A 14210-nucleotide genomic window follows, 5' to 3' on the forward strand; every position below is an offset into this window, starting at 1 on the left:
AGGGCTTTACCTATTACTAGCTTTTCTTTGTATTTATTTGTATACTGAATGTTTTCTATAAGTATGGAGAGACTTAAAAGAAAAAATTAGGAACTGTAAAAAGATGAGGGCCTAGATAAGCCAGTTAAAAGGGATATTTTTTTTTGACTGAATACCGTATTTGCATACAGCAATACTTATCTTTGTAATACTAATGCCAATAATGACATTTTTATCTGAGGATATCACAGTGCCTTTAAGTAAATTTTTTTTTATCTCTACCTTCGTTTATTTCATTTTTTAAGTTCTATTTTAATAGCTGTCTGCTGTTTCATTTTATGAAATGTTGTTTTAGAGTTCTGTGTCTAACTTTCATGTTGTTCTCAAACGTCTTACTGTTTGTTATTGCCTGTTCTTATTTGTGTTTGAGCATCCCAGTTTGCCTCTTGGTGAATATAGGTTCTGATAGCGGCCTGTCTCCCAAAATTGTTGGGGAGAGTCACAAAATATTGCTCGTCTTCTGGGCATGGAGTTTCCTGCTTCCTGGAGTTCATATGATACCTGGGCTTAACTTATTTTTTCAAATCTAGTGCTAGGATTCTGTGTCAGAACTCTCATTTTTTTTTTTAATTTTATTTTATTTTTAAACTTTACATAATTGTATTAGTTTTGCCAAATATCAAAATGAATCCGCCACAGGTATACATGTGTTCCCCATCCCGAACCCTCCTCCCTCCTCCCTCCCCATTCCATCCCTCTGGGTCGTCCCAGTGCACCAGCCCCAAGCATCCAGTATTGTGCATCGAACCTGGACTGGCAACTCATTTCATACATGATATTTTACATGTTTCAATGCCATTCTCCCAAATCTTCCTACCCTCTCCCTCTCTCACAGAGTCCATAAGACTGTTCTATACATCAGTGTCTCTTTTGCTGTCTCATACACAGGGTTATTGTTACCACCTTTCTAAATTCCATATATATGCGTTAGTATACTGTATTGGTGTTTTTCTTTCTGGCTTACTTCACTCTGTATAATAGGCTCCAGTTTCATCCACCTCATTAGAACTGATTCAAATGTATTCTTTTTAATGGCTGAGTAATACTTCATTGTGTATATGTACCACAGCTTGCTTATCCATTCATCTGCTGATGGACATCTAGGTTGCTTCCATGTCCTGGCTATTATAAACAATGCTGCGATGAACATTGGGGTACTCGTGTCTCTTTCCCTTCTGGTTTCCTCAGTGTGTATGCCCAGCAGGGGGATTGCTGGATCATAAGGCAGTTCTATTTCCAGTTTTTTAAGGAATCTCCACACTGTTCTCCATAGTGGCTGTACTAGTTTGCATTCCCACCAACAGTGTAAGAGGGTTCCCTTTTCTCCACACCCTCTCCAGCATTTATTACTTGTAGACTTTTGGATCGCAGCCATTCTGACTGGTGTGAAATGGTACCTCATAGTGGTTTTGATTTGCATTTCTCTGATAATGAGTGATGTTGAGCATCTTTTCATGTGTTTGTTAGCATCTGTATGTCTTCTTTGGAGAAATGTATGTTTAGTTCTTTGGCCCATTTTTTGATTGGGTCATTTATTTTTCTGGAGTTGAGCTGTAGGAGTTGCTTGTATATTCTCGAGATTAGTTGTTTGTCAGGTGCTTCATTTGCTATTATCTTCTCCCATTCTGAAGGCTGTCTTTTCACCTTGCTAATAGTTTCCTTTGATGTGCAGAAGCTTTTAAGGTTAATTAGGTCCCATTTGTTTATTTTTGCTTTTATTTCCAATATTCTTGGAGGTGGGTCATAGAGGATCCTGCTGTGATGTATGTCAGAGTGTTTTGCCTATGTTCTTCTCTAGGAGTTTTATAGTTTCTGGTCTTACGTTGAGATCTTTAATCCATTTTGAGTTTATTTTTGTGTATGGTGTTAGAAAGTGTTCTAGTTTCATTCTTTTACAAGTGGTTGACCAGATTTCCCAGCACCACTTGTTAAAGAGATTGTCTTTAATCCATTGTATATTCTTGCCTCCTTTGTCAAAGATAAGGTGTCCATAGGTGCGTGGATTTATCTCTGGGCTTTCTATTTTGTTCCATTGATCTATATTTCTGTCTTTGTGCCAGTACCATACTGTCTTGATAACTGTGGCTTTGTATTAGAGCCTGAAGTCAGGTAGGTTGATTCCTCCAGTTCCATTCTTCTTTCTCAAGATCGCTTTGGCTATTCGAGGTGTTTTGTATTTCCATACAAATTGTGAAATTATTTGTTCTAGCTCTGTGAAGAATGCTGTTGGTAGCTTGATAGGGATTGCATTGAATCTATAGATTGCTTTGGGTAGTATACTCATTTTCACTATATTGATTCTTCCAATCCATGAGCATGGTATATTTCTCCATCTGTTAGTGTCCTCTTTGATTTCTTTCACCAGTGTTTTATAGTTTTCTATATATAGGTCTTTAGTTTCTTTAGGTAGATATATTCCTAAGTATTTTATTCTTTCCGTTGCAATGGTGCAGAACTCTCATTTCAGAGAAAGTTGTACTTAAGGTCTGGCCTAAAAGAAAGTATCACAGTCATGGACTCCCTTTCTTTTGTTAATTAATTTCTCTTATCCTTATGGGATTCTAAAGCTATTTCTGGCTGTTTTCAGCTTTAGTCTCCAGCCCCAGCATGAAAACCATAAAAGGTTCCTTAGGTGGATTGTGTACTCAGTGTAAAAGAACATTTTCAAGGTTTCATCTTGAGGCAAATATCACTGTAGCCTGTTGTTGGAAGTAAGCTGGCAGGAGGAGGAGCCGAAGTGGTCCTGGCAAGCTTGAGTGGAATTCTTCAACTCATTTTATTTCTGGTGCCCCCAAGATCACTTCTGCTCTTCTCTTTTGTTGATTCTGATTTGGAGAAACTTTGGGCATTGCTTTTAACTCTGTATTAATTTTCTTTTTCAAATTCTTTGAACTGAGTTTTTCTCCTTTCTTATTTATTCATTTATCAAATCTACTTTTTATATTTTACATTTCTCAAGTTTCTGGTTCACTGAAAATATTCATTCCTCTTTTATGGTATCACTACAATTTTTTCATATTGTGATATTTTAATATTTAAATTAATTTTTAATTGGAGGATAATTGCCCTACAATATTGTGTTGGTCTCTACCATACCTCAATACAAATCAGCCATGAGGAAACATATGTTGCCTCCCTTATAAGCCTCCCTCCCACCCCTTCCCACCCCTCCAGGTTGTCACAGAGCACCTGATTTGAGCTCCTTGCATCACATAGCAAATTTTTACCAGCTATCTAATTCTACATATGGTAATGTGTATTTTCAATGCTACTCTCTTCGTTCCACCCTCTCCCTCCCTCACTGTGCCCAAAAGTCCATTATGTCTGTTGTGATATAATTAAATGCAATAAAACACAGATCTTAAGTGTATTGCTTAATGAATTTTGACCATTATATACACCCATGTAACCACCTCCCCGATCAAAGTATTAATATTTTCCATCATTCAAGAAAGGTTACTCATGTTCCTTTCTAGTCCACATCACCAGCCACTGCCCAAGCAACCACTATCCTGATTTTTATCATCAAAGATGAGTTTTGCCTGTTCTTATAGTAATACTTCATATAAATGGAATCATACAATATGTATTCTTTTGTGTCTGGCTTCTTTCATACAATGTAATGTTTTTGTCATTCATCCATGTTGTCATATCAATCAGTAGTTCATTTTTTTAAATTTGAGTAACATTTCACTGTATGAATATGTTTACCACTTTTATTCTTCCCCAGCCCTCTGTTCAGACATTTAGATTATTTCTAGCTTTGGATTATTATGAGTAAAGCTGCCATAAATATTTTTATGTCTTTAAAAAAGTTAACAAATTTGTTTTTCGTAAATACTTAGGAATGGAAATTGCCCGATCATAGCATAGGTGTGTTTAAGAAACTGCTCAACTATTTTCCAAAAATGGAGTATCATTTTACATTCCTACTGTCAGTATATGAGAATTCTAGTACCTTTACATTCTTACTAACATTTTAGTATTATTAAGTTGTACCTGTTCTCGTGGATATGGACTAATCTCTTCTGCCATATAAAAGCATTTTGAAGTGAAGAGAAGTAAATGTGTGTATCATTTCAACTATTTCAGTTTTTTCCTATGAGATTTCAAATTCTCGGTGAAGGATTACAATACTAAATAAGGGGAAATTACATTTTTTTCTCCTTTTAAAGCTCTAATTATAGGATAGATGACTTAAATCCATGTATGTTCAAGAGCACTGGAAAATATAAACCTTACTTACATAAATGTTAGTTATGATAAAGAACAGAACCCAAATCTGATGAACATAAAACTACATGACTATATAATTTATAGCTGAGGGTATTGCTTTTATTTTAAGTGAGTGCTCTTTGTTTCATGGAGACATTTGGGAAAGTTGATATTCTCATTCCCTTTGCCAGGAATTTCAGAAGCAGAGAAGTGGAAGGTACAAAGGCTTCAATACAAGTTTTTTTCTATTAGGTAGATGTCAATTAAAGAGATAAAAAATTTAGAAAATTTTTCTTATTGCCTTAAAATCAGTTCTTTAAAATTTGTCGAGGCTTGCTTTATGGCTTGAGATGTATTCAGTTTCTGTGTTTTGTGTGTGCTTGAAATAAATGTGCATTATCCAGTTATTGAAAATGGGGTTCTTAATATATCTGCTAGATACTGTGTGTTAATTGTATTGTTTAATCTTCTCCCTCTCTGGATTCTTTTGATTACTTGATTTCTTGATTAGTGAGAATGTATTTAAAGCACTATGGTATAGTGAAAGTGAAAGTCACTTGGTCGTGTCTGACTCTCTGCGAATTCTCCAGGCCAGAATACTGGAGTGGGGAGCTTTTCCCTTCTCCAGGGGATCTTCCGAACCGAGGGATCAAACCCAGGTCTCCTGCATTACAGGCAGATTCTTTACCAGCTGAGCCACAAGGGAAGCCACAAGCATAGTTAGATGCACTGTAATTGTGTATTCATGAATTCTACTTTGTTTTGCTAATGTTTGTATATTTAAGATCACATTATTAGATACTAGTTTAGAGTTAAATTTTTTTTAAATGAAAACATCTATCAATATATATTTACTCTTTTTATCTCTAGTAACACGTTTGCCTTAATGTTTATTTTGTCTGATGTTAGTATAGTTATAGATGTTTATTTTGTCTGATCCAGTATAGTTATTGATGTTTCCCTCTTGTTAGTATTTGCACTGTTCAGCTTTCCATACTCTTTCCTGCCATTCTTTTTTTTTAATGTTCTAGACACATCTCTTTTAAATGGCAAAATTTTTGATATTTAAAAGAATATCTAGTTTAACTAAACCAAATCTTAAATAGAACATTTAGCTAATTACCCATTGTTGATTATCAATATGTTTAGGTTCTAAGTATTTAATATATGGACTTCCCTATGGTTCAGTGGTAAAGAGTCCTCCTGCCAATGCAGGAGACACAGGTTTGATCACTGGGCTTGGAGAAGAAAACGGGCAAACCACTCCAGCATTCTTGCCTCAGAAATCCCATGAGCAGAGGAGCCGGCTGGGCTACAGTCCATGAGGTTACAGAAGAGTCAGATACAATTTAGTGACTAAACAACAACAGCAACAATTTAATACATAATTACTGTAGTTACTGATAGATGTCTTTCTACCATCTTACTTTGTATTTTATATTTACCCTATCATTTGTCTGCCTCTTCCAGTCTTATAGATTTAGTTCAATTTTATTTCTACTGCCTTGAAAATAATATACTCTTATTTGTATTCTTAGTTAATAGCCTAGAACTTTTAGCATAATTGACTCAACATAGCCTAAGCCTTTGTGAACAAAATAAGGACATTAAAACACTTCAATACTAATACACCCTGTCCTGATTTATATAGTATTTTTGTCTCATATTTTCTTTTTCAGTCTCTCAAGAGGTTATTTTTATGGTTTTTACAGTCAGTTTACTTAGATTTACTTATATATTTACTTATTTCTATGCTCTTTAATGCTGTCCAATCACTGAGCTTCTGCTGGTCAAAAATGTATTCTTTAGAATTTCTTTTAGGCAGGAGCCTACTGGTAATAAACTCTCAAAAGCTTTGAAAACAACTTAATTTCATCCCATTCTTTAAAAAATTTTTTTTTCTGAAGTATAGTTAATTTAAAATATTGTGTTTAACTTCTGCTATACAGTGAAGTGACTCGGTTATATATACATATATACACACACACACATATATATGTATGTATATATATACATTCTTTTTTATATTCTTTTCACAGGATATTGAATATAGTTCCCTGGGCTATACAGTAGGACCTTAATTTTTTATCTATCCTTTATATGATAGTTTGCATCTGCTAATCCCAAACTCTGAATTCTTTCTCTCCCATAACCCGTCTTCCCCTGGCTCATTCTTATTCTTGAATGATGTTTGTTGTGTGCAAAGGTTTAAGGTGACAATTTTCTCAGCACACTGAAGATATTTAACTATATTTTGACTGCTATTTCTGTTACTGCATGGTCAGCTGTTAGTTTAGTTGTGACTTGAAGGTGATCAGTCCTTTCTCCCTGGTTCAGTTCAGTTCAGTCGCTCAGTCGTGTCCGACCTTTTGCGACCCCATGAACTGCAGCACGCCAGGCCTCCCTGTCCATCACCAACTCCCGGAGTCCACCCAAACCCATGTCCATTGACTTGGTGATGCCATCCAACCATCTCATCCTCTGTCGTCCGCTTCTCCACCTGCCCTTAATCTTTCCCAGCATCGGGGTCTTTTCAAATGAGTCAGCTTTTCGCATCAAGAGGCCAAAGTATTGGAGTTGGAACTTCAACATCAGTCCTTCCAATGAACACTCAGGACTGATCTCCTTTAGGGTGGACTGGTTGGATCTTCTTGCAGTCCAAGGGACTCTCAAGAGTCTTCTCCAACACCATAGTTCAAAAGCATCAATTCTTCTGCGCTCAGCTTTCTATATAGTCCAGCTCTCACATCCATACATGACCACTGGAAAAACCATAGCCTTTACTAGATGGACCTTTGTTGACAAAGGAATGTCTCTGCTTTTTAATATGCTGTCTAGGTTGGTCATAAATTTCCTTCCAAGGAGTATGCATCTTTTAATTTCATGGTTGCAATCACCATCTGCAGTGATTTGGAGCCCCCCAAAATAAAGTCAGCCACTGTTTCCACTGTGTCCCCATCTATCTGCCATGAAGTGTTGGGACCGGATGCCATGATCTTAGTTTTCTGAATGTTGAGCTTTAAGCCAACTTTTTCACTCTCCTCTTTTACTTTCATCAAGAGGCTCTTTAGTTCTTCACTTTCTGCCATAAGGGTGGTGTCATCTGCATATCTGAGGTGATTGATATTTCTCCCGACAATCTTGATTCCAGCTTGTGCTTCACCCAGCCCAGCGTTTCTCATGATGTACTCTGCATATAAGTTAAATAAGCAGGGTGACAATATACAGCCTTGACGTACTCCTTTTCCTATTTGGAACCAGTCTGTTGTTCCATGTCCAGTTCTAACTATTGCTTCCTGACCTGCATACAGGTTTCTCAAGAGGCTGACTTGAGACTTGTTTTTGCTTGTTTTGACTTGTTTTTGCTGACTGTATAGAGCTTCTCCCTCTTTGGCTGCAAAGAATATAATCAAGCTGATTTTGGTGTTGACCATCTGGTGATGTCCATGTGTAGAGTCTTCTCTTGTGTTATTGGAAGAGGATGTTTGCTATGACCAGTGTGTTCTCTTGGCAAAACTCTATTAGCCTTTGCCCTGCTTCATTCTGTACTCCAAGGCCAAATTTGCCTGTTACTCCAGATGTTTCTTGACTTCCTACTTCTGCATTCCAGTCCCCTATAATGAAAAGGACATCTTTTTTGGGTGTTAGTTCTAGAAGGTCTTGTAGGTCTTCATAGAACTGTTCAACTTCAGCTGCTTCAGTGTTACTGGTCAAGGCATAGACTTGAGATTTCTTCTTCTTTCATATTCTTAGTGTAGGTGTGAATTTTTAAAATATTTGTATTGCTTAGAATTCATTGAGATTCTTGAGTCCATAGAATGTTGTCTTTTATCACTTCTGGAATTTCCTCAGCCATATTATTTCTTCAAATATGGACTCTGACTCATTTTCTCTCTTGTAATAAATCTTTAGTGTGTAACAGTCTCACTTTATTCTCTATGTCTTTTAATAATTCTTTGATTTTTTTCCTTTCTTTGTCTCTCTCGGATATATTCTGGAATTTTCCCCATTTTTCCCCCTGTACACAAATTCTTTCTAGTAGTATTTAATCTGCTGTTTTTGACTTCTATTAAGTCTTTAATTCTTTTTTCAAATCTGATTAATTTTCTCTCTTTTATTTTTTGAAATCCATTAAGTGTTTGTAGTATTTCTGATAACTTCAATATCTAAAGTTTTTAGGGATATTATTCTCTCTGTTCTTTCTCTTGGTTCTAATTATATCTTGGCCATTTTATTTGGGACTTCATTTGTAGAAAATTTTCAGGTTCTGAGGCTAAGACTGGTTTCTCCAAGAAAGGATTTGCATTTCCTTTAGACACTATTTGGGCTTCCCTTGTGGTTCAGCTGGTAAAGAATCCACCTGCAATGCGGGAGACTTGGGTTCAATCCCTGGGTTGGAAAGATCCTCTGGAGTAGGGGAAGGCTACCCGCTCCAGTATTCTGGCCTGGAGAATTCCATGGACTGTGTAGTCCATGGGGTTGCAAAGAGTCAAACATGACTGAGTGACTTTCACTTAGTCACTAATGTATATTTTCAACCTAAATTCACAATATCTGGGTAATCTGTGAATTTAGGATGCAAATATACATGAAAGTCAGTTTTCTGTTATAAATTTTCAGCATATTTTTTTCTCTTATAAATAGACAGTTTTCCTTATAGGTACTCTTAAAATGGGCACTGTTTTCCAGTTTACCTTCATACTGAGAGAACATCCTTTTGAGGAGGGAGGGTGCTCAGTTTTAAGAAGTGATCTCCTATTAGACTTCTTTCCCTGGCCTATGTCTTTTCTAACCAATGCCCTGAGATACTGGAAACCAGTTAGTTTCAAAAATGCCCATCCTTTATTCCAACCATATTTTTTTTTTCCTCAGTCTTTGACCTGAGCAACTGCTGCTTTCTTGCCAGTCCTGGGTACATGCAAAAATATTTAAATGCATTTTATTTATAGAATCTATAGCTGGTTCTAACAGAGGAGATTGATCCTGGAACCTAGTCCACCATGTTTCCAGAAGTGGAAGTTATCATGTCATTTCATAATAGATGAAGTAATTGCTTCAATTTTTTTTAATTTCAAAAATTAATTTATGCCTATTGTAGCAAATGAAGCCATACAACATAAAGATTTATAAAGGCAAAGATAGTAATTTCTTCCATGAACTTTAATTCAATCTCTAGAGAAGTAACTCGGAGAAGGCAATGGCAACCCACTCCAGTACTCTTGCCTGGAGAATCCCATGGACGGAGGAGCCTGGTAGGCTGCAGTCCATGGGTAGCGAAGAGTCGGACACAACTGAGTGACTTCACTTTCACTTTTCACTTTCATGCATTGGAGAAGGAAATGGCAACCCACTCCAGTGTTCTTGCCTGGAGAATCCCAGGGACAGGGGAGCCTGGTGGGCTGCCTTCTATGGGGTCGCACAGAGTCGGACACGACTGAAGCGACTTAGCAGCAGCAGCAGCAGAGAGGTAACTAATGTTAACATTTGGTATACATGATTTCACACTTTCTACTTGCTTATACATGTACGCATATATATATGGATAGATATGTAAGTAGTTTTTTTTTAACAAAAAAAGAATTCTAGTACATAGATTAATATGCAACCAGTTTTCTTAACAATTTATGTTGGACATTATTATAAGTCAGTAAATATGGATCTAGCTCTGCCTAATTTTTTCTAATTTATTTTTACATACAAAGATACTTGTATATAGAAGAGCTTACTTTATTCATGCTGGTTTTTAAGTGTATTTTTATTTTTTTCCCACATTCATTCTTTTCCTCTCTTCTCTCCTCTTACTCCCACTCCAGCACATACACAATATCAGGTACCAATCATTAATATCCTGGTTTGATTCCTTATATTTCAAGGGATTTCTTTGATGTATTTTCATAAAAAGATCATTAGTAGCAGACTGAAGAGGAATTTGGGATGTCTGCATCGTCACTCTGGTGTGTTATCTTGCAAAAGTCGCATAACATTTTCATAAATTTTACCAGTATAAAGTGGAAATACAGGCATACCTCATTTTGTTGTGCTTCACTTTATTCCACTTCACATATATTGTGTTTTCTACAAATTGAAGATTTGTGCCAGCCTTGCATCAAGCAAGTTTATTGGCACCATTTTTCTAACAGCATTTGCTCACTTTGTGTCACTGTGTGATATTTTTGTATTTCTTTTAATATTTCAAACTTTTTCACCTGATGGCTCAGCTAGTAAAGAATCTGCCTGCAATGCAGGAAACCCAAGTTCGATCCTCAAGTGGGGAAGATCCCCTGGAGAAAAAGTGGCAACTCACTCCAGTATTCTTGCCTGGACAATCCCATGAACAGAGAAACTTGGCAGGCTACCGTGCATGGGGTCACAAAGAGTCAGACATGACTAGTGACAAACACATGTATTTCTCATGGTGATCTGTGATCAGTGATTTTTTGATGTTACTATTGCCAAAATATTATGAATCACTTAAGACTCAGATTATTAACATTTTTTTTCCACAGTATTTTTTAATTAAGTATGTATATTCTTATACATAATGCTATTGCACACGTAACAGACAACAGTATAATGTAAATGTAATTTTTATATGCACTGAGGAACCAAAAAATTCATGTGAATCACTTTATTGCAATATTTGCTTCTTTGCAGTGGTCTGGAACCAAATCTGCAATATATCTGAGATATGCCTGTAATAATTTTAATAATCCCTCCCTCATTGCCATGAGGATTATGTGAGTTAATTTATATTAAGTGTTTTAGTTTGTGAAATTTTCTTGGCATGTTTCTAGTCACTGAAAATACAAAGGTGTGGTCTCTGACCTAAGAAACTTTCCACATAGGAGGGAGGCAGGCTCAGGAATGAGTTTTTTCCTGTAAGCTGACAAGGGCTCTTATGCATGGTGTTATGTATGGTGTCCTGAAAGTTCCACAGGACTGGTGCCTGGTCAGCTGGTTAGTGAGTGGAAAAAGTCTAATTTCTAGAGCCGACACTTGGGTTGGGTCTTATAGAATAAGTTGAAATTGATGTTGGTTGTTCTATGAATGTTACTATCATCATATTAATAATCTGTTTCTTTTTGTTATTTGATCCACTTGTTTCTTTTCCTTTTAGGAGAGCTGATTTACCAAGTTCAGTCACCTGATGAAGGAGCTCTAGTGACTGCTGCAAAAAATTTGGGGTTCATCTTTAAGTCTCGGACCCCAGAGACAATAACAATAGAAGAATTGGGAACACTAGTTACTTATCAATTGCTTGCCTTTTTGGATTTCAACAATTTCCGAAAAAGGATGTCTGTCATAGGTATGGTTGGTGGCTGCGAGTATTTTCGATCTTTTGATAATACTGTGGTTATATGAAAACTTCTCAAGGATGATTTCACTCTAGTTATGTGCTGAGAGTTGTGATATGTATTAACTTTTTGAACTTGTGTCATCCTCAGCTTAGCCTCAACTCGGTAGCAGTGAGTGTAACTAAAGAAACAAGTGCTTATTCTGTGTCCAGCACCGTCACCTTACCCTTTGCCCCATTCTCCGCCTTCATCCCCAAGCTACGATTTTACTCAGTCTGTTTTCTGCTTCAGATTAAAATTGCTCTTGTTCCTTTTCAATGCTAAAGGTTCTATCTGTTCCCATCCATTTCCCTTCCTTACTCACTCCCTTCTCACTTGCTTGTAACTTCACTTTCTTCTTCATCACTGACTTCTTTCTTCAGCCTGCAACTCTATGATCATCTTTGTTTCCTTAAAGATATTGTTCCTATTCTGATCTCCACTGATTTTGCCACCCAATTTTTCTTCTTCCCATCACAACTTAATTTTTCAAGGTTAGTTTTTGATCCTCATCTTGATTTCTCTTTTCAGCCTATAAGGGTCAGGCTTCTGCTTCTAATCTTCAAGACAGAATTCCTTCTCAGAAGTTTGACATCACCTCTTAACTACCCAGTGCAATGACATCCCCCCTCTTCCTTCTTTCCTCCCTTCCTCCTTCTCTCCCTCCCTCCCTCCTCCTTATCTGTTTACTGTCCATCTGTGGATATATCTATCCTCTATTATCATCTCTATCTCTTTAAACTTAGTGACATTTGATACTGTTAATCTGCTTCTCTTGACACTCCTCTTTTGGCCTCTTTGACCACACTGGCTCCTGGGTCTCCCCTTGTCCTGTGCTTGCTTTCTCGAGCTCCCTTTCAAGCTGACTGGTCTTCATCATACTCTTCAGTGTTGGTGTCCTTTTCTCTTCTGCGCTTTCCTTGTATAATCTTGACCACTCACATGGTGGCAGCTACTGCCTATATTTTGTGTCCTTCCCATATGGTTCTTCAGTTTTAGTCTGTCTCTGAGGCTTCTATACACATTTTCAGGCTTCTCTTGGATTCTCTCACTGGGTTATTCTACAGTTATCTCAAATTTTGTAAGTCTAATATAGAACTTTGTCACAACTATGTTCTTAATTAAAATTGTTATCTATCTTTTGCTATATGCCAGTGTGAGTGAACTGAACACTTTACAAATATTTTATTAAAGTCTTGTAATGTATGGATGTGAGAGTTGGACTGTGAAGAAGGCTGAGCGCCAAAGAATTGATGCTTTTGAATTGTGGTGTTGGAGAAGACTCTTGCGAGTCCCTTGGACTGCAAGGAGATCCAACCAGTCCATTCTGAAGGAGATCAGCCCTGGGATTTCTTTGGAAGGAATGATGCTAAAGCTGAAACTCCAGTACTTTGGCCAGCTCATGCGAAGAGTTGACTCATTGGAAAAGACTCTGATGCTGGGAGGGATTGGGGGCAGGAGGAGAAGGGGACGACAGAGGGTAAGATGGCTGGATGGCATCACTGACTCGATGGACGTGAGTCTGGGTGAACTCCGGGAGTTGGTGATGGACAGGGAGGCCTGGCGTGCTGCGATTCATGGGGTCGCAAAGAGTCGGACACGACTGAGCGACTGATCTGACTGATCTGATCTGAATAGTATGTCACCCCCAATCAGGAGATGGGACATTTAAAGCTCAAAGATTTTAAGTATCTTTCCCAGTATTGTCATGTATCTTGTTACAAAGCCAGTAAGATGCAGAGCAAATATTTGAATCCAGATTTGTCTGTCTCCAAAGTCTGGCCTCTTTATCCCTGTTGTAGGTCACATGCTTTTGATACCTCCATCTACTTTGTGCCCCTAGGTTATTGGCTCTCAAGCTTCAGCTTCCATCAAAACCACCAGGAAGACTTATTAAAATGCAGATTTTATTTATTTATTTTTGCCTTTTTAGCTTAGCAGTACATTTAAGAACTGTTTCCTTATCTGTACATAAAAAAATATACTTAAAAATTTTTAAACTATGTAAATCTCCACTCTATGGATTAAGTCAAAATTTATTTTGTCCCTTGTAGTAGTAGTATAGTAGTGGTAGTGCTAGTTGCTCAGTCTTCCTGAAGGAGACCCAGGTTTGATCCCTGGGTCAGGAATGTCCCCTGGATAAGAGAATGGCAACCCACTCCAGAATTCTTGCCTGGAAAATTCTGTGGACAGAGGAGCCTGGTGGGCTACAGTCCATGGGATCGCAAAGAATTGGACAGGACTGAACGACTAACACTTTCATTTTGTCCCTTTGTGGTGGTCATTTATGCTGTCCTCAGACTTTTGCTTTTACAAGTACTGAAATGAATAGCCTTGTACATATTTCATTTTGTACATGTGCAGTTATTTCAGAATATTTATCAGAAATGAGATTGTTGGGTCATAGGATAAACATGTTTTTAATTTTGATGGTTATTGCCAAATTGCCAAAATGGTTATTACCATTGCAGGTATATCATTTTACAATCCCATCTCCATAGTAGGAATGCCTTTCCCCCTATATCCTCACCAACATCAAACTTCAGATTTTTGTCAATTTTTAAAATGGCATGTAACAGTAGTTTTAGTTTGTACATTTTTATCACAGATGAGGTTGAGTTT

General features: G+C 37.2%; 1 protein-coding gene across 13 annotated transcripts in view; it reads left to right on the forward strand.

Annotated features, from left to right (window-relative positions):
- Positions 1-14210, forward strand: part of ATP8B4 (ATPase phospholipid transporting 8B4 (putative)) — a 345053-nt gene that overhangs the window by 253910 nt on the left and 76933 nt on the right. For 12 of the 13 annotated variants that reach the window (XM_055538002.1, XM_055538000.1, XM_055537998.1 and 9 more), the window contains one exon: positions 11372-11560. The exons of the other annotated variant lie outside the window; for it this stretch is intronic. In XM_055538002.1, the coding sequence (XP_055393977.1) occupies positions 11372-11560 (189 nt within the window). The remainder of the gene's footprint in view (positions 1-11371; positions 11561-14210) is intronic. 13 annotated transcript variants of the gene reach the window in all.

This window comes from Bubalus kerabau, chromosome 10 (genome assembly GCF_029407905.1).
Source record: "Bubalus kerabau isolate K-KA32 ecotype Philippines breed swamp buffalo chromosome 10, PCC_UOA_SB_1v2, whole genome shotgun sequence".
NCBI classification, from domain to species: Eukaryota; Metazoa; Chordata; class Mammalia; order Artiodactyla; family Bovidae; genus Bubalus; species Bubalus kerabau.